The sequence below is a fragment of the Lepisosteus oculatus genome, chromosome 12, assembly GCF_040954835.1.
Source record: "Lepisosteus oculatus isolate fLepOcu1 chromosome 12, fLepOcu1.hap2, whole genome shotgun sequence".
Lineage (NCBI taxonomy): Eukaryota > Metazoa > Chordata > Actinopteri > Semionotiformes > Lepisosteidae > Lepisosteus > Lepisosteus oculatus.
The window spans coordinates 21,198,930-21,220,296 of record NC_090707.1 but is presented as its reverse complement, the minus strand read 5'-3'; the positions used below and the strand labels follow the sequence as shown (position 1 = coordinate 21,220,296).

Here is a 21,367-nt window from a genome sequence, read left to right as displayed (position 1 = left end):
TGTGTCACCACAATACTTTTAGTCAGACAACTCTTTAGTCATTTCAATACTCTTAAAGTGAACAAATCCAACATGATTAAATTAAGAAAGATTCAGTAAGCAATTTTTTTCAGACTAGCATATACACTCTAACAATTCATTTTTATTTTTAATTTTAATTGGACAGTAAAAACAAATAATTACCCCATGAGGCATGATAGTAAAGTAACAATTCTATACTAAAAACAGAAGAAAGGCTATAATTCACATAGTATAGATTTTCCTTAACTGTACACACCACTTGAATTAAAAATATGATTTGTTGGTTAATTGTATTTTTTCTTTTTTGTGGTGTGTTTGCGAGGTTAATTTGTGTAAACTTATATTCAAATCTATTATGGGATTACATGAGTGTCTCTTCATTTGAGAAGTCAATAAATCCACTAAGCCTTTCAGAAACATACAGTATTATAGTAAATGGTATTAAACACTGCCACAAAGCTGCTGAAAGTAACAACAGTTCCCAAAAAACTTTGAATAAAACAGGATGGAAAACTTGAAATGAGGACAAAAGCTTCTTTCCAATTAAAAAAACCCAAGTGTAAGTCATGTCTTACATGGTCCATTTAAGGACTTTAATGTCAGTGACAAGTGCAACAGAGAAACCGAAATCAAAATATATGCCAAATACACAGAAAAAGTTCACAGTTTCTGTAAAACAGTAAAGCAATAGCTCCTCACACTTTTATCAATCATGTTCCATCATGACGTGTTATCAAGACTGGATTACGTTACAAAAGTACAAACCTAGAGCTTGTGTAAAACGTTAAGAATTAATGTTGCAATGATAAGATTATATTAAACTAAAAAAAAAGTCTGTTGCTACTCTACTAGCTGTCAGATTAATAAAAAAAGATGTGTTGATATACTAACTCACTATACACACTGCAAATGCACTACTGCTTTGTATCCATGTTATTAAGTTTTTTTTACACAGCACTAACTTGATACTTTCATTATTTTTGCCTGCCTTACTGCAATTATATTATATTTGTATTCATTTTACTTTTTATTCTTGCTTGTAATATGTGTTTACACTTAATGTAAAACTTCGTGGCAGTACAAGTTACCCTAGATAAGGGCATCTTCTACTCAATTAGTAATCATTCTTTTACTATATCATAGCTCATTCACATACACAAAATATTCCTATGTTTCTAAAGGAAATTAAATATAACCACAAAGGACATTCAGTTATACTATTTCCTTTTTCAAAACAAATTCTAACCACACAATGGAAAAAATCACATATCCTACATCTGAGAGTCAGTTTAAGCACCTTATCAGACATGGATTTCCTTTAACACCAAACCCAGAGTTAAAAGAAAGGACGGTATTTCCTGCTTTTAGTTTTTGGCTTGAAGTCATCCATGATTTGCAACTTTTTATTGAACAATTCAGTGTGCGTATGGTGTAAATATGATTGGTGATCTGGTACATTCCCTCAGTTCCCTCTCTGCCTCCATGTTTCTCTCTCTCCTGTCTATCACACCCAATAACTTTAGAAAAACGGGAATGGGCTGCTGTAAGGTTGGGACCCCTGACAGTCACTGCTTGGGTTTTTTAAACAGAATTGGCCAGCCTTGGTCCTGAAGAGCCACTATTGAACCATGTATGATTTCATTAATTTAGAAAGTTAATTAACCTAACCTAAAGAACTGCCACATGTGTTTCTTGAGAGCTACATTGTATGGGTATCTTCATTAGCACAAATTTTCTTAAGAGAAGAAATTACCTGCAAAACGAAACTGTTACTCAGTATCTCAAAATTGATTATTTAAAGGTGACCCATAAAACCAGGACCACAGCTGTCCACCCCTTTTTGAAAACATTCCTTCACTTAAGACATGCAATTAGACTACGGTGTTAACATCCCTTTTCTTAGGTAACAGTAAGCTAAAGAACACTGAGGCCTCTTTAGATGTTGACATCTGCCTTCAGTTCATGATTAAATATTGACAGCAGAGATTTGTTCACTAAACTTTAAAACATACACTGTTGCACCTGTATCCTCATCTGTAAAATGAGCCCAGTGATTAATAATCACAAGGACGGATGTGCCAACTTTTTGAGCAAAGCTTATGCTGGCTGAATCATGTGACATATAGTACAAACCCTTTACGTTTAATTGCAACTGAAACAACCGAAGAGTTCCCACACCTGCATCGTAAATGAGAGCAGCCTTTAATATCTGACAGATGAAGGACTGTTGAGCTCCACTTTCCAGTGTGTCCTTCACAGGTGCTAAAATACATAGACTTTGTTTCATTCCATCATGATTAGGAGATTTCTAGTGTATCTCTTTAAATGACACACTTAGACCCACACAAAATACTGAACAAGCTATATAACTATTTCACAGAAATCCAGAAGAACTAAATATTTCTACAGAACTCTTAATTATGTATCCTAAATAAGAAAGTAACTAAATTAAAAGGTATGTGGTCAAGTCATTTGATGAATAAAAGGAAGATAATCAGTAGTTGATATCAATAGTTTATATTTACTTTACTGCCATTTGTCACATAATCATCAGTGTGTATAACTGCAGTTTACCAGCCACAACAACTTAATTCAAACTTAAATTTAATTCACATCCTCAAGTTAAGAAATTTAAAAAAGGAACTCACTACAAATGATATTCTCTTGGGTTGCCCCACCCCATCAACAACAGATTTAAGTAATGGTTTCAGTGGATCTCTGGACCAGTTTCACGCTTAATGTGGTACAGAAGAAACATTATTTCACATTGTCAATGCACTAAAAACCGGCAATGAACATGTGCTGTCACCCCAAAGAAAATGTAGGCTAAACAAAAGAAGAAGAAAGTGAACCTACCTTAATACTTAAGAAACAGACATAGTTCAGTCTGGGTCTTCCTTACAACACATGCAATTCATTTTCCAACAAAAAGATTTTCTGAAACAGATTTCTGGTCCATAAAACCCTCTATACTTTCACTATTGATGAGATAATCAACAAATGTTATTGCCTTTTTACAACTACTGTTGAGACTGTAGCTCCATTCAACATTTCAAATAATCACAAGAGTCCTTAAATTAATGGCACAATTGCACATATTAAAAGTAACTGCACATTTACACCTAGCACAAACACAATGAAGGAGTACTTACAGATGTACAATGCTATACAAACAGCAAAACAGGCTGATTTCCCAATTTTCATTTAGAAAAAAATATTCAACACTCCTTACTTCTACAATAAAAAGTCAAATTAATATAGATAAGACCAGCTAATCTATTGCTTTGTTAAGCCCTTTGAGACTTATGCATGAAAACACTTAATAACTAAAATATTTTTTGTGCCTTATCAGTAGCGAAGTATGAGGTCCAGCATCAAAGGATATAAAGTAGTACAATCAGAATTTAAGTAAAGGTTTCTAACATAGAAGATCAATAACATCTTTTGTAAAACTAGTGAAATGAAAGACTCCTTGTAAGGGAGAGTTTCATAATCATATTGCAGAACACTGTTAGAGCAACAACATTTCCTATTCTGTAGACGTTTTGCAAGATTTACACCAAAGTGTTCATTCTGGGGTAAATTTCACTGTTTTCCATTCAAACTAGTCACAGATATATAGTCAAGTGTATGGAGTTACTTTGAGCTGCATGGTAGCAGAGCATGTTCATACAGCGCCCATCAGAAAAATTAAAACGAAAAACTTCAAAATGTAATACTTATAAGACTATGCATGTACCTTTCTGGGAGGAAACCGAGTTACACGTGTCATCCACTTTCAAAGTCTGCACCAGATCTTCAGGGCTGATCTTCATTCCAGCAAAGACAGAAGAGGAAAAAACATCCCATCGCTGTAAAGAGAATATTACATAGGCTCAGAGCCATTGAAAAAAGAAAATATTTAACACACAGTTGAAATACAGGATAAATAAACTGAACGCTCCATTAGCCAAGCGTTTACTACATCATAGAGTATGTTTTTCAATAGACACCCATTAGTGACATCCAGAATGGGCTGCAGTTTGCGTGACTGATCTAAAAAGTAATATAAGACCATAATTTAATTGATATTAACTTCATAAAAACACTTTGTTTCATCTGGAAAAAAACACAAACATCTAGTATTTATTATTCATTTAATACTGAAGGGGCAAACATTCCAAACATGGCAGGAGAAAGCCATACACTGAGAGGCTTACTGAATTATAACTTGCATTTATTTTCTGGTTTAAGGTCTTTCATTACGAAATGTGACAATAAAAGCTACTTAAAATTTTACAATCCTGTTTAAGTAGTAATACTGTACAGCACTGGCCAGTGTGAGAAAAGCTGAGGTTCCTAAGATGTATTGCAATTATTTAATAATAATAATAATAATAATAATAATATTTGCTTACACTTAAATAGTGCTTTTCTGGACACTCCACTCAAAGCGCTATACAGGTAATGGGGACTCCACATTGGTGGTGGTGGATGATGCGACGGCAGCCATAGTGCGCCAGAACTCTCACCACACATCAGCTATCAGTGGGGAGGAAAGCAGAGTAATGAAACCAATTCATAGATGGGGATTATTAGGAGGCCATGATTGGTAAGGGCCAATGGGAAATTTGGCCAGGACGCCGGGGTTACACCTCTACTCTTTTCGAGAAACACCCTGTGATTTTTAATGACCACAGAGAGTCAGGACCTCGGTTTTACGTCTCATCTGAAGGATGGTGCCTGTTTATAGTATAGTGTCCCCCATCACTATACTGGGGCATTAGGACCCACATGGATGGCAGGGTGAGCGCCCCCTGCTGGCCCCACTAACACGTCTTCCAGCAGAAACCTAGTTTTTCCCAGGAGGTCTCTCAGCCAGGTACTGACCAGGGTCATATTCACTACATTTGCATAATAATAAAATTATTATTATTACATTATTATTAAAATGCTTAGCTTCAGTGGGTTGCCAGTTGTGAGTTGCAGAGTGATATGTCTGCTGGCTAATTTACTTTAACTATCATAACCTGTAAATGAAAAACAGCTCTTTTTCTATTTCTGGGACCATGTGGCTCTGGAACTAGAACCAATATGATTTTTCATATCATAGCTCAGCCTTTTGCCCTTTTTGCATTACCTCAAATTTATCAATATTTCTAAAAAAGGCTATTTTCATGTTTATTTTTACTAGTTTCATTCACATTTTGTTTGAAGTGTTAAAAGAGTGTAAAACTATTTTTTGTCAGCGAGATGCCTATGTTATGGTGAAAAACATTTCATTTACACAAACCCAGAATAAAAACTAGACTTTACACTGTGTTTATTGACATTAAATTCAGATTGAGATTATTGTGTGTTGTTACAGTGTATAGAAAGACTGATATATAACTTTCTAAATCAAATCTTTTCATTGAAAGAAGTTACTGCACATGTGCAAAAGGCCTTGAACAATAACATTAATTGGTATTTTAACTCCTTCTTTACCATTACAAGCTTTTTTTAAATGCAATCAAAATCTCTCTCAGGCACAAATCACCGATGCTTTGTTTTTTTACCACATAAGATGAGAGTTGACATTTATCTATGGACTTTTTCAATAATCACATTTTCATGAGCATGCAAATTTTCATTGTTTTCTAAGCTTGATTATTACTACAGAAATTAAAAACGAAACACAGCAGCGTTTTTGTTTTAAATAATAGTCCCAACATTAACATTTTTAACACAGGGAAAAGAAGCATTAAAAACAGCCAGATGGTTATGCATAGTTTAAACTCACATTTGCAGGAATGAAGTAGAAAATACATTTTATAAACCATAACAAATACAACTACAAAGTAACCAATACTTGCAAGTTCAGCAGTCTGTAGTCCTAATGAACATCATTAATTTGTTATTCTTTTGAATATGATTCATACAGTACTTTATTAGAGTTGTTTGTCACTTTTTAATAACCAAAAAAAACAAATACCTTTCCCTTTGGTTCAACATAAAAACATCAGTCACAAGTGATAAACCACTCTCAGAAAACTTTACAATGCAGCGTAGTCTTCTTCTGCTAGATTGGTTCAGAATTTAAGCCTATATTTGTTTAAAGGCAAAAATTGTTTTACTTTTGTATGTTTCACAATGAAATCATAACTAGCACCTGAAACATTGTTACCCTATGGAATGTCATTCCATGTTAACTCCAATACAGTTGGAACCCCACAAGCAATTATCTACTTTGAACACAAATGACAAGGTTCCTTTTTTCTGTACACAAAAAAATAGATGGAGTTACAAAGTGTGCATTCGAATCCGAATCTATTTTATTATCCATATCCAGTGGAAATGTTCCTCTGGCCTCACTGAGACATCCAATACATACCAATACATCCTCACTGAAACATCCAATACACCCACATACTGATGTAATCAGTGTAATATAAATAACAATACCATAAAATACAACAGAGAACAAAAACATAAGTTTTGAAAAGGTTCAGATGTTATTCAAATATATATGCTGTCAGTGCAATGCTCTAAATGGGATCAAACATCCGCAGCTCAAGAGTAGCGGCCAACTGAATGAATGGCTTCTTGAAATCGTGATGTTGATATTTGCGTAACCTATGGTACTCTGAAATGTTATTATTCAACCTGCGAGTGTAGTGGATATGAGGCATAATTTACTATTAACACTGCTTTCCTATATATTCTCCTAGTACAGATGTGGTGAAGCTGGTTCTGTTTCCGAACAAAACTTTTGCTTGGTACTGTACCTCATTCCACAAGCATACTTTTCAGTAGAAACGCTGCTCATGAAAACCCTATCCTAGATCTGGCTGAGAGAAAACTATTAAAATGACAGATAACTTACCCCGACTTCTTCTTTGTCCTTCATTGGCTTCTCGTCGCTGGACGCGTTAACGACAGCAGTTTTCAGTGTCTCTTCAGATTCAGGTTTACTTAGTTTCAACACACCTGCAGCTACAGGAGTCTGTTTTTTCTCTTGGATGAGAAAACTGGACCTTTCATGCTGAAGCTTTACCGCCTCCTGATGCAACTTCTGCCGAGCTCGTTTAATCTTCCCTACCATTTTTAATATTATTTTTTTTTAACTAATGAAGAAATACTTGCTCTCCTTCTAAACTTCAGCAAAGCAGCTACAACTGAAGCATTTTGCGTGAGCTCGCGTAATACACACGTGGGGACCACAACACTCACAGGAGCTACATCTAAGAATGACCAGAGAGAAACAAAAACTGTGACGAATAGTTCCGAAAGCAACGAGTAGGGTTTAATACAGTTAAAAAACACCAGAGGGCGTCACTTACGAAATTAGTGTTTTCCAAAATAAACAAGGTCTGATGTAATAATAATAGTAATAATAATTGCTTACACTTATGTAGCGCTTTTCTGGACACTCTACTCAAAGCTCTTTACAGGTAATGGGGACTCCCTTCCACCACCACCAATGTGCAGCATCCACCTGATGTACCTTTGTACAATTGCATCTATTCAGTTTTTATTTTTATTCGTTGAAGCATAGTCGTTATCATATTTTAAGATACAAACGACTAATTAATTATTACCTTCACGTTCAAGTTATTGTTGTTACAACGTATACATTAGCTTTAAATACATCTGAAGTGGGTCAGTAGTTTATAAACCTATGTGCGAGTGACAGGTCACACACAGACACAAACAGAAACACATTCATACCAGTGCCATTTTTCCCCCAGAAGCCAGTTAACCTACCAGTTTGTCTTAGGTCTGTGAGAGGAAACCGGAGCACCCGGAGAAAACCCATGTGAACATGAGGAGAACATATAAACTACTGTAACACAACAGGGGTTCAGGTGGGCGCCCTTGCCTTCTGCGCACACAGCTTGGCCCCGCACCGTGGGGGACACGAACCCCGACCTCTGGGGTCACTCAACAGGGACCCAGCTTGTTGAGCTAAAGAGAGATCTCTCTACAGCCCAATGGCTGTGGTCCTGCTATTACAGGGAAGGGCGGCGATGTCACCGCTCTGGTAAGCTGGCTCTTACACAGTGCCTGTCGGCCGTATGCATTACACTACACACAGACTGTATCCTGGGACTTGAACCCAGGGACCCAGCACTGCAACAGCACAGTTCTAACCATGTCACCCCAGTTAAAATATCATGCCTGAAAACTGAAGTAGCAAGGGAATTGTCATCAAGATGGAGCAGGCAAGGGCTCAGTAGCAAAGTCAAGATGGTAATACCTAAAAACACAACCACATACTGTACACCCAAAAGCTTTCAATCATAGGGCACTCCCAAACTTTGGGTATATACTGTCTGCATCAGTAACAGAGAGGCTCAGGAGCAATCGTATTTTAGAACTGTACTATGGTGTTGTATAATACCATGTGTAAGTTTAAAATGGATCACCTGGTGAGTGAGATGGATAGGAAGTATTGTCCAATACTTACAGTAGTCCCAGTCATCACTACAATGCAGCTTGTCTAGTTCTTTGTCTTGTAAATAGGCAAATAGTAGGTGAGTGACTTTAAATGAGGGAGTTACACAAAGAAGTGTTGAAAGATCTACTTGATGTGCGTGCGCTTGTCATCAAAGCATGTATATTACCATTTAGTGTAGACCAGGATGTTTAATTTAAGAGCATAGAACTTGTCTGGAAGAAGTTATACCAAAAGCTTAGAAGACACATGCAATTTCAGGGTACTTCCCAGAAGAAATTATGGTATTTCCTTCAAATGATCAATGAGCTAGTCCAGTATGGAGGGATGCAATTCTGCCCCTAAGGAGCCAAAAATCAACTGTGAATGTGGATCATAAATGTGGATCATCCATACACATTTAATCAAGTAAAAGATGTGTATAGAATCCAATGCTACCATAATTCTTTGCATAATAAATGCCCCTATTTAGTTTAATGCTCCTTAAAGACAAGTTGAAGCACACAAAAGAAATGGTTTGAAGCCACGTTTTCAACACAACATTGGGAGAGCTTCAGAAAATTCTGTGGGAATTTCCTTTCTCTTTACAGGCTAAAAGAACTAAATATTTTTAGTGTTGAACAAAGGAAGTTATGAGGTACCTAATTTAAGAACTCAAAATCCTAAAGAGCATTGAGAGTGCAAGGTTATCAACTTAAAGAATCCTGCCTGAAAGCAAACACTGACAACTGTCATTGCTATATATGAACATTCCTTAATTTAACTGACAGCCTTTAACAGTAATGTCTTGGTAATTGAAAATTTGAGTGATTTACCATTACTGAATAAAATGAAGTGATCTTTTCAATGAAGTGAATAAAGTAATGCAAAATTTAAAGAAAGCATCAATAGTCAATAGAATATACTGTAGTGTTGCAATGTCCTTTCCTTGCCCGACCTTTGGCAGGTAGACACCTTAGAGTTAGGGCTGCTATATCTTCAGGAGGGGTGTGTTGGGGAGAACCATGCAGTTGCCCAGGAAACGAAGGGATGCAGAAGGAAAAGTAGTGAGATGTGTGTGTTCATACCAGAATTGTCCTGCAGCTGAGAAACCTGTCCTGTACTCCTTTTTTTATTTTTGCCTTACAACTTGGGTTTGGGGATATCCCTTTCTGTGTGTTAAAAGGACATTAAAAGTTCTTTCTTTGTACTTCGTGGTGTCAATGTCAGTTAATCACATGACAATATGTTTGTTTTGCACACTGAGAAAGAATAGAAAGTGAGATGGAATCTACTTCCTGTCACAGCAGAAACACCTGCCTCCCACTGCACACATCAGTCACATCCTCTACAGTATGTGAACCCAGAACTCTGTCAGAGCTTGTAATATATCAAAAGACAACATTGCCACATAATAAGCTGTAATGATCACTGTTTTAGAGGATATTGATTATTAAACATGAGCTTCTTCACTGTTGCTCATTAATAAGTTGAGTTTTACTAAATGACATTGGTAAAGTGAAAATAGTTTTCATTAAATAAGAATACTCCTGTAATGCTATGGACATAATTAAGTCTCATTTTATGACATATGATAGCCCTTGGGGCTGTGTATTAGTTATAGTTATAATTATGTTATAGTTATAGTAGAAATCATAATAATGTTAATGATCAAAAGAAAAATAAATTGGCGAGTAATTTAGTTTCCTCCCTGCTATTCAGATAGAATTAATTGTTCATACGGAAAATAAATTACTTAGTCTTCATTGTAAGGGACCTACTCAATTTGCAATTACTAATATTTCTAATTACTAATATCTGTGAAATTACACTTCCATTGTAAATCCAAAGCAGAACAAACTAAGAACACATTTGCTATGTGGGTGAAATTACTAAGTGAGTAGCGTAACTGGGTGCTCGTTTGGTGTCTCAAGAGGAAACAAGGAAAGCTGTTCACAGATACGCTATAAAAGTGTGCTTTATCATAGTATCAGAGCAGCTGTTCAATGATTTCCAAACCAAAAGAACTTATTTAGAAAATCTGATAACTGTGCTTGTTTGCAAAGTCAGTGAAGGGCAGAACTCTTAAAAATGGACAGAGATAGGCACCTGCAAGTAAATTAGGGACATTTATATAGGACTGGGCTTCTCTGCTGCTTGTGTTGACTCAAGTGATGTTGATGACGTGCCGTGACTTCAAGGCCATCCATACTCTGGAGGTACGTAAATTCTGAAGTACTCAAAATGAAGATCTTCTCAGCTGGTGTCAACTGCCCAAATAAAAATAATGCTCAACAAATTATCTCATGGGACTATACAGTAGCAATACAAACTGTACTGTATGCATTTCTACTTGGGATCACAGGAACTATGACACTGGTAAGCAGATCACCTGCAAAACTATGCCAAAAGGATTGAACCAGGCAGTGCTAATGAAGTAGTCAACTGTCTGCTGTACAGTATATTCCCACCTTCTTCACACAGCACGGTAAGGTCGTTTGCCATGGGAAATATTTTGCAGAAGATGTTTATACAGGTAAAGGCCTGTGAATAGGCAGAGCTGAGAGATCTTATGTATCTTCTGAAATTTTAATTCATGGTTGGCACCTAACATTTAAATGGCTTTAACACCATTAAGTGACAAGAAAATAAAACGCAGCTCATGTTTTTAGAAGAAATGCTGAAAAGGTTACAAGAGTTAATAAATATCATTGAAAACAAATATTATGACAGATATCAAGAGGTTCACAAGTTTAATTCTTATCACTGAAGCAATTCCAAGGGGCAAGAAAGCTTAATACTGTAGGTGGCATGGTGGCACAGTGGTTAGCAGTGGTACAGCATCACAGCAGAGGGCCTCTGGGCTCAATTCCTGACCTGTGTGCTGACAGCATGGAGTTTTTATGTTTTCCCCATGATCTCGTGGGTTTATTCCACAATGTAAACTGGTCCAAAGATAAACTGGCAGGTTAATTGGCTTCTGGTGAAAAAGGCCTTGATGTGAGTGTGTGTGCATTTGTGTGTGTTTGCACTGCAACGAACTGGTGTCCCATCTACCATTGTGTGCTATGTCCTGCCTTGTGCCCATTGCTGTCTCCACTGGGAAACTGTACTGGATAAAGCAGTTAGATAATGGATGGGTGTCGAAGCTTAATATTGAGAACTTACAAACGAAGCATTAGCAGGAAATGTTCTGGAAAGGAAAAGGCAACTTCGTCATTTGTGTTGAAACCACACGAAGCCAACACATCTGTGTTTAACTTTACAACATTCATAGTAGTGAATGAAGCAGAATTGGAACTGGGTAATTTGCAGGACACAGATATGCGGGTTTCTAAATTCAAAGGCTTGGTGAACAAATTTAAAATTCCAGGTAGGCAGAAATGTATCCTGCCTAATGCTTAGTCTTAAATAAAAGAAAGAGCCACATGTTTGAAGTTTATTTTTTTTACCAGATGTGTACAATAAGATGAAACAATATGGATTTGGTACTGTCCATCTTCAGATCAACTTGCCTTTGTAATCATTCTCAATTATGACTTTCATAGAAAAACAAACCAAAACAAGTAAAGGATGAAAGTGTACAGTCGTACTTTGCAATAAAAATGACCTAATTCAAAACCTACTCTCTGGCTGAATCAAAAAGACTCTCCAAAGAAACAGCATGAACTGCACTATAAATACTGAATCTGGAAGCTGCAATCATGTGTTAAAGATTCTGAAAAGAATTGAAATTCACACTAACATGTAGGAGGCACAGTGGTGATTGCAACATTATCTGGGTGGACTTTGTTCTCCCGTTGCTCACATGGGTTTCCTCTGGGTGCTCTGGTTTCCACCCATAGTCCAAAGACATACTGATAGGTTGAGTGGCTTCTCAGAAAATTGGCCCTGGTGTGAGTGTGTTTGCGTGTCTGTGTCTGTGTGTGCCCTGTGATGGACTGGCATCCTGTCCAGGGTGTATCCTGACTTGCACCTTTTGTTTGCCGGGGCAGGTTCCCCTTCCCTCATGACCCTATATTGGATGAAGCAGATATAAAATGGATGGGTGGATTAACAGTGTATTTTGTTTGATGTTAAAAGTCAAAAGCATAGGATAGATGAAAATCATTATTAATATATGGTGTATATTTATTTTAGTGAGCAAGTGTCTCTGTAACAAAATAATGATTATTTGGCACCTGGCTACCTTTGAAGTTGATAGAATTAAATATTACATCTGAAACCTTAAAATGCATTTATATTATGGTTGGCACTATTGATAGTAGTACTAGTGTTAAGGAGTAGGAATACCAGTAGTATAGTAATAGCATTTTACTTTAACCATTCTGGTAAGACATTCCTTACTTATGTAGTTTTCATTTCAAGTTACTTTAACAGTACATGGATGCATCATGATCTAAAAATGAAGATGGCTATGTTAACTGTCTATACAAAACCAAAATGATTACGTGGTTTTAAATACAACAAATGCCTGTGTTTTTAACACTTAGGATGTTCCCTTGTTCTTGCATGGATTCTAAATTTACAGAAGACAATGGATGCCAGCTTTTTAAAACTGAAGACTACAGATTATTTTTTGCTTTTTTGAAACAGTTGTTTTTTTTGCCCACTTATACTAGATAAAATTAGATACGCTCATTTTTATCAAACCCATGCTCTCACCCCACCCTCATCAGCATCCTCTCAGACTAAATGCTTCACGCCTTTCTGAGAAATGGTTATAAGGAGAGTTTACAGCACCAGTTTGAAGAAAAGCACAGCTGTGTGCATGGGAGAACTCAGAGATTATGACACACAGGAAAGATAAAACCTGCAACACCTGGCAATTGTCTTCACATCCACAACTAGAGCTGATGATCTTATTGTTGCTGAGCTCTGAATCTTCTTTCACAGAATCATCTGAGCAATTATGGAGTCAGTCCCACTTGACACCAGGTCTGAAAAAAATGAGAAACCATTTACTGTGAAAATAAAAATAAACACCAAGCCAGTTGGAAAATGTAGTTAATGGCTCCCATGAAGCATAGTTCTGGACCCTATGCAGACAGTAGAATCCGTGGAAAAGGACGACAGGGAGGAGACGATGAGGATCAGGAGGGGTTGACAGACAAGGAGGCGTGATGATGGTGATCTGGTGCTCAGGGGGCGTAGCCAGGGCAAACAACTCCAAGGAGTCCAGGGGGGAAATCTGGGGCGAAGTCCAAAAGTCCAAAACCGGGTGATCCAACCGAGACGTAACAAAACAGAGTTAAAAACCGGAACGGGATCCGGCACAGGGACAGGGAATAAAAACAGGATGAGGCCAGGCGCTCTGAACCCCGGACTCAGCTGGATCAGGACGCTGATAGAAGGCCTATGCCCTCAAGCCGCAGACGTAGGGCGACTTGATGGCAGGCAGGCCTCCAGGTGTCTGTCTTCCAATGCAGAGCCCAGAGTAGCGAGAGCACCCGGCTTAAATAAGGAGGGGCAGCACTGGGGGCAGGTGCACGTAGTTAGCAAAATAAGAAAGAGCCGGAGGGCCCTTAAGGGGAGGGATTACGATCATGACATTTAAATAAGCAATTTATAAATCTGCTTATGGGTATAAAGTCATTTAATAGGGTGTTGGGCCACCATGTGTGACCAGTATAGCCTATACTATACCGTGGAATAGAGTTTACCAGTGTCTGGAATGCTGCAGGAGGAATGCACAATGCTTTGTTGATGAAGGCAGAAAACACTGTACTGACCTTGCCCTCTAATGGAACAAGAACATTCAAACTATGCCATGCTAATATGCCTCACAACATTAAAAGAGCTCTTCATTATTGTAACCAAGCACTCAGGGCTGTAGAGTTCTTTAGGTTGGTATCACACATGCATTTGTCTGTTTGCAAGAAGATGGTGAAGGATGATTCATTTGACCACAATGCTTTTCTCCACTGCTTAATAGTCAGTTGTCTGTGATCTTTACTCTACTAGACTCATAGATGTGCGTTTCCAGGTATTATGAACTGTTTGAGCACTGAGACCCAATTATGATAATTTTTATTAATATTACTTAAGCACAATTTCCCTATTAAATTGCTGGCATAGCCCAGTACCTGGTGGAATACGTGACATTACACATCTAGCAGGTTACTGTATGTGTTCTTAATGATGTTATCTGTTCAAGGATCAACTGTTGAACTCTAACAAGCAAAGCTGATATAGTCTTTTAATAAACTTGTTAGCAACTGTTCTGCAAACTTATTGTGTGCTTTCTCAAGGCAGCATGTACAAGAATATACACTGAAAAGGTATGCGAAATGTGGACCGCATAGCTGAAACCACAGCTTATGTTTTATGCCCAGTGAGAGATGCAACTGGTATTTGTCTAATTAGAGAATCAGGCGATCTGCATGTAAGGTGTTACCTGGTGAACCAATGAAAGCTGTCTTTGTGGTGAACAGCACATAACAAAACAAATGATCATGGGCAAAGAGAGTACATCAGAACGACACAAACAGCAGTATTCTTCTTAGCAGCCTGATCTCATAAGACCTCAGAAGTGAGTCAAGGGCAAACCCTGGTAAGTACTGGAGTTAAAGATCAAGTTCAGATCCAAGCAAGTGAGCAAGCAGCATTTCACAAGAAACTCAGCCATGTACTGTAGAGACAGTAATGTATTGTGTTGTTCAATAACTGAAAAGAAAACAGGAGATATCTCCTTCCACCTTTGTGTAGTTTTGAAAATCTGTACTACTTTTTCTGCTTATCTGTTGAATGAGGAATGACATAATGCTGTTTTAATGCAATGGGTTCTGTCTTGCTTCATGAAATTCTGGAACTCCAAACTAGTGAAATATGTACCATTGTGAGAGACTACAGTTTTGGCAATATGCATTTATATGCATTCATCCACTTCAAGTAAGCATCAAAAGCAAGAGAAACACAAGGCCTAAGAGTGGATGTGTAGTCCTGGTTATTTATTGCCAGGCATGGGTGAAGTGGGGCCAAGAAAGACACTTTTGATGCTGTTGTCCAAGGGAATTAGTCTCTCTTCAAGCACATGCCAGCCTCTGTAAACCTCTTTAGAACATCCTCCAAGTTGCCCAGATGTTCCATTTCTATCTTCCCTCTTAAGATGACATTGTCTAAATACACCAGGACAACTGCATTTTGCCCTGGAAATTTTGTGTGGTTCATTGGGAAATTGTAACACCGATGAAAAGCCAAAAGATAATCCAGTGTACTGATTGGGAACAGCTGGGGAGCAATACTGATGTCTATCATGGTATATGACTTGCCTCCTGTTAGATAGTGCCTTGTAAGAAGCTCATCGTTCTTAGGAAAGGGGTATTTGTTAGGCATCCACTGCAGGAATTTGTGGTCTTGCTTGTCAACTGGAAAGGTGAGAGTAACCTGGGGATGAAAGTATATTTTAGTTTGCATGCCTTTACCCAGCTCAACTCAGAAAAAAATATTTCTCCAAGATCTTCTAAAATCTGTCAAACTATTGCAACACTCTTGCTCAGTACAATTTTATTTTCCACAATTTATTTTCCAAAGGTGGCCCAAAAGGGTTTGCCTTCCTCCTTTAGAACCAGAACTGGCAATTAGGCTGTTTGCTTCATTGTCACCTTTTTGCCAATTTGTTGTAGCAACAATAAGCTCAGATTTGACAGCAGTCATAGATCGCATATAGTCCCAGTTGATCTGTCAATCACATTAGCCAGTTGCAGTCTCTACATTGCTGTACGGAACATTTTGTATGTTTTCCACCACCTTGCCAGGTGTCCATTGTCATCACAAGAAGTGCACTCAAACTCCTTGAAACTACACACATCCACTCTATGGTTTCCACCTCATCTTAAAGTAGGCATATGTCTCATGAATATTGCAATGAAGCTTTTGTGCTTCCTGTCTTGCAGGCAGGGAGCTGTTGTCTGTTGTGTACCAGGGGGTGGTGGTGTTCTGTATTCCTATACGTGCAAGCAAAGGCTGCAATCTAAGCTAATATGCAGTGATGCAGCGTCTTCAATGGATTGCTGCAAACCCAGATAATGTTTTGCAGCAGTATCAGCTGTGTGAGGATAGCAACATTTAAACTTCAGTTTTGAAAGTACATGTCAGCCTCTTCTCTTTGCACTTTCTGTAGCCCTTAATTTAATTATGTCCACCATCCACCTGTGGTCTCCTACCTCACCCCTCTTTAGATTTTTATAAATCGGGGTTCGTATAGCCAGCTCCCAGGATGTGGATTGGCTATCCCAAAAAAATGACCATGTGCAGGAGAGAGTAACAGGGAGTGGGTCCTAGCTCTCACATTATCCCTAGATGGTGTAAGAAGTTTCATTTTCTTAAGTTTGTAACAATTATTTTCTTTATTCCTATTGGTGCTTTTATTTGGAAATTTTGAAATAAGCAGGCAAAACTCTGACTGGATGTACATTTTTTGTACATCATTGATAAATGAGCTGAACCATATGCGAAGCGAGTGCCCGAGATGGCAAACAAGTCCTTGAGATAGTCCAAAAGAGCAAAATACCAGGGTCGAAAGGAAAGGTCAAAATCCATGAAATCATTCAGGTAAAGCGCGCGGTGAGAGAAAGCAAGCAAGCAGCGAACTGACTAGCCTGTGACCCAAACTACCAAGCAAGGAAGTGTGGGGACAAGGAGCTTAAATAGTGAAAAAAGGGACGCGACTGGATAATGAGGTAACGAGTACAATTAATGTGGTCAGGTGTGGTGCGTGGTAGTAACATTTCTTTTGCCAGCAATTATCAATAGCTTCGCATAGCCAGTAGTCTCTGTAAAGGTACCCTCAAATTAAGTGTGCTTTCTGAAATTAAGCGGCACTGTATACTCACCAGATGGTCTCGCAGTGTGTCATTAAGTATTGTCCAAAACACCTAATGTATACTCAACTGTTTAAGATTCCCCATATAAACTGCTAAAGGCTAGCCTGAAGCACAAACTCTTGTATCAATGTTGTATAATTACAAATGGATTAAAATGCATCTTCATGAACTACTCTGAGGTTGTACTGTACGTCTCAATACCAGACACAGTTAACAGGTTCTATACTTTTCCTCATTAGTAATTTCATTTCCTATGAAACAGTAACAAAAACTCCCTATGTGCAAACCCCAGTCCTCTGCATTTTGATCATGTAGCTAAATCTTTCCAGGTAGCGTCATTGTCAAATTCTTTTTCATTTTCTTTCACAATTTCTGGGTTTCAGCTTTTTTTCAGTGTTGATGTTAACTAATCCGAGCTCCAGGGTAGAGCTCTACGCAGACTTTTTACACCATCCAAAACGTCATACGACAATTCATAATGACATTGCTTTTTTGAGAATTAAAAAGCATGGTGACTCACCTTTAGAGGACCTTCCTTGCTTTAGCCATGCAAACTCATCAGCTATTTTGGTGAAGAAAATCGTGCGACACAGTTCATCTTCTAATGCTGTTCCAACCAGTCCATGCAGATGATTCTAAAACAACATTAGTAATTTTTCATCAGTTTTAAATAAAGGAAGATTTTCTCTCTTGATGCCACTGTACCACTGTCACTGGAACAGTCAAAAGTATCTGCAGAACAATGCTAAGACTGGAATAAAGACCCATCAAATTTTCTTAATAGATGTAATTCAATATTCCCAAGGGCAATTCTGACACATCAGTGGGGAAGTCTTTATAGCTTAGCAGACCTCTAGGTTCAGCACCTCAGCGTTGATGTCACCCATTTCTTACAAAACACATTGCCAGACTAACTTGTTGGGGAGTCATGATCTGATGTCCTTGACCATTTCATCTTCTCCAGGCTCATCGTCTTACAAGCCCAACACACTGGTTTTCCCTTCAGCAATCTCCTCAGGGCAAGGCTAAACGTATTCCATAGTTATATCAGCTGTATATTGACTGTGCTTACCCATGCTGATTAGCGTTCTGTTGATTTATAATAAGTTGCTTTCAAAGCCTTTAACTTTTTCCCCTGCAGCTAATCTTTTTTAGCAACTGCCCCATCTGTCCTTGCCTAACCCCAACTTGGCAAAGTCAAACATCGCTCTTTTCTCTCAACGCCACCTGTGTGATCAAGAAAGCGCAATAGCGCCTGTACTTCCTAAGACAGTTGAAGAAGGCTAAGATATGTACCCAGATCCTCACTAACTTTTACAGATGCACTACAGAAAGCACACTGACAGTTTGCATCACAATGTGGTATGGTAACTGCAATATTGCTGACCGCAACGTCCTACAGCGCGTGGTGAAAACTGCCCAGTCCATCACTGGGGTTGCTCTCCCATCCATATAAGACATTTATGACAGACGGTGCTTGAGGAAAGCTCTAAGCATCATCAAAGACCCCACACACCCAAACTACAGACTGTTTGACCCACTACCATCTGGAAAACGGTACCGGAGCACTCAGGCCCGGACTACCAGACTCAGACAGTTTTTCCCCCTGCACTATCAAACTATTAAACTCCCAGCCTCTCTCACCTACGATCTGAACCTCACAGTGCCTTCTCTCTTACCAAAACTCAAACACACATTTGAGTTTGAGACACACATTTGAGTGTGAGATAGAGGTATTGAAATCTACCTCTATCTCACATGTCAAGAAGCACACTCCCCATAATTTTCTATCCTTTATTTAATTCTGTTGATGTACGATTTTGCACATCTGATGTTGTTTTGCTCATTACCTGTTACCTGTTGTTGTTTTGCACATTGCCTGTTGTCTCTGTCTTTCTTTTCTTATACAATTGTATTGTTGTTGTTTTTTTTGTTCTTCTTACCATCTGAGAGTTAGCTAATAGCATTTCGGTATACCATATATGTATTAGTAGAATGACAATAAATTTGAACTTGATAAACTTGAACTTGAACTTGTCATTGTCATCCAATCTAATGAAGATCCATCTTTGCAGGTTATGCGCAGGTGAATTCTGGGAGAATTCAACATTTGTTTTATTAACAAGAACACAGCAGCATGGCTGTAGAGCAGCTTGCTACTTTGTGTCCCCAGTCACCATACAGAGATATTGGTTTAAAATTGTGGTCCAGAGAGAAAGGACCACCTCCTGGTCTAACATCACCTCCTGCAGAAGCAACATAGTTTTCCTTGAAGGTTTTCTGTCCAGGTACTTTGCATGAGAAGATATGCTTGCCTTCTGATATGTGATGAGATCAGGGTACAAAGTAAGGCTACTGTGTGCACTGACATGAGAAGGATATTGAGAAGGAGTTCAGCCCCAACATTTTATTTTCTCTTAGCATAAATATAATAAATATCTTCAATACAGGAGCTTACAAAAATGTGAAACAGAAAATTCACATATTTGTTTATTTAGGAGAGGGCCATGGTGTATTCTTTTCTCAGTGTAAGCCTTATGTTTCTAAATCATTTTTACCACAAGAGATGTATTGCATTATATTATTTTTAAAGGAATAACTGACTCAGAAATGTAATGGAAATAAAGAAATATGAAAGCCATACAATAGGTGAAAGTGTGTTGCCTGAAAAATAAACATGGGGTATTTCCATTAAAGTTTGTACCTGCTCACATAGGCAGCCTATCCCATAATTTTAATATAATAATTGAAGTATCTTCCTTAACAATTTATTTATCTTGCAATACACTTTCTAATTCTACAATTTTGCTAAAACCTAAACCAAGGGGCACATTGGGCTTCCATCACACTTAGCCCAAGTTAGACAAATTCCTTGTCAATGGATATTATAAAATATTAATATTATATGCAAACATATTAGTAAATTGGGATTGTAATTGTTTCCAGACTTTTGAGTGCTGTATGCATACTGTAAGCATCACTATGTTAAAGATTTAGGTTGTGTGTGTGCCAACAATTCTCAAAAAAGACAAGTGATTGTATGCTAATACCTGACAGATTTTTTGCTTCCATTTTCATTTTTTGCTTTCATTTTCCAGTATATAACTGTCAACAACCAAATACTGTTCAAAGTTTGTCTGTATTTTACTTCTCAGGCAAACTGTTATTAGAAGTTCTTGGTCTAGAAGGCTAGTAGTGTATATTTGGGGAAAACAAATTAATTTTCTGTGTAAGAAATGTATTTAGACAAATGTTTTTACAGTTTTATACTGAACAGATTGAATAAACAATCATGTCCATGGATACTGAGTTAGAGTGGATTTTCTGTTACATTAAATGGATTTTTGTAATGAATCTTTAATACTTTATATTATTTAATACTTTAGCAATGCCAAATAATTACGAAAGTTATCAAGAAATGTTTGTGATAGATGTATTAAATGGAAATTATATTTTTTTACTTGGCAAGCAAAATAATGCTTGGAATAATAAATAAAATGTGCTATATCTCTATAGGTTTATAACAACAACACATTGTGAGTTTCTGAGATTGTTGAAAGAAATTTTGTTGTTGTGAAATAACTGGACGTGTGCTTCTGTGCTGTATTGATAGGAACTAAATCTGTAGTGGGCAGAGCAGGAGGAGGAAGACATTGTGGAAATGGTGCTGGGACAGAATGACATTTGGTTAACTATATACAGTATTTTAATGTGTTGATGCCATCAAGTGTCTGTGAAATAGATACTGTATATTTGGTGCCTTTTTCAAAGAACTAAGGAACAAGTGAAGACACAGAGATGTACAATGTAGTGTAGGTGCAGTACATTCAGGTACGTGAACATTAAATATACTGGTATGAATATTGTGATGCATGGTGGACATGGTGGAATTCTATATAAGTGTATCACATGTCCACATGGTGCAATAGGAAGGCCGTGGAGATTGCTCTAGGAAAAACCATAAAAAATCATTTTTTTAGAGAACAAAGAAGTGTAGCACGTTAACAGCCATGAGTCTCTGTATGCTGATGAAGAAGGTTACCATCTGCTGAAATTATATTTTGTCAAAATATTATTGGCAACTGTACCATAGTCAATATACCAGGGCAAAATGAAGGCAATACAA

The 21,367-nt window shown here is 37.7% G+C and overlaps 1 protein-coding gene across 2 annotated transcripts in view; it reads right to left on the bottom strand.

Annotated features, from left to right (window-relative positions):
- The window catches only part of slx9 (SLX9 ribosome biogenesis factor), a 92,917-nt gene extending 85,686 nt beyond the window's left edge, over positions 1-7,231 (bottom strand). Inside the window, exons 1-2 of one of the 2 annotated variants that reach the window (XM_069196563.1) lie at positions 6,866-7,231; positions 3,761-3,872 (exon numbers count right to left, since the gene is read on the bottom strand). In XM_069196563.1, coding sequence (XP_069052664.1) covers positions 3,761-3,872; positions 6,866-7,084 — 331 coding nt within the window. In that variant the 5' untranslated portion in view covers positions 7,085-7,231. The remainder of the gene's footprint in view (positions 1-3,760; positions 3,873-6,865) is intronic. The other variant, XM_006636688.3, reaches the window with a different exon arrangement.
- Between the last annotated feature and the right edge of the window lie 14,136 nt (positions 7,232-21,367).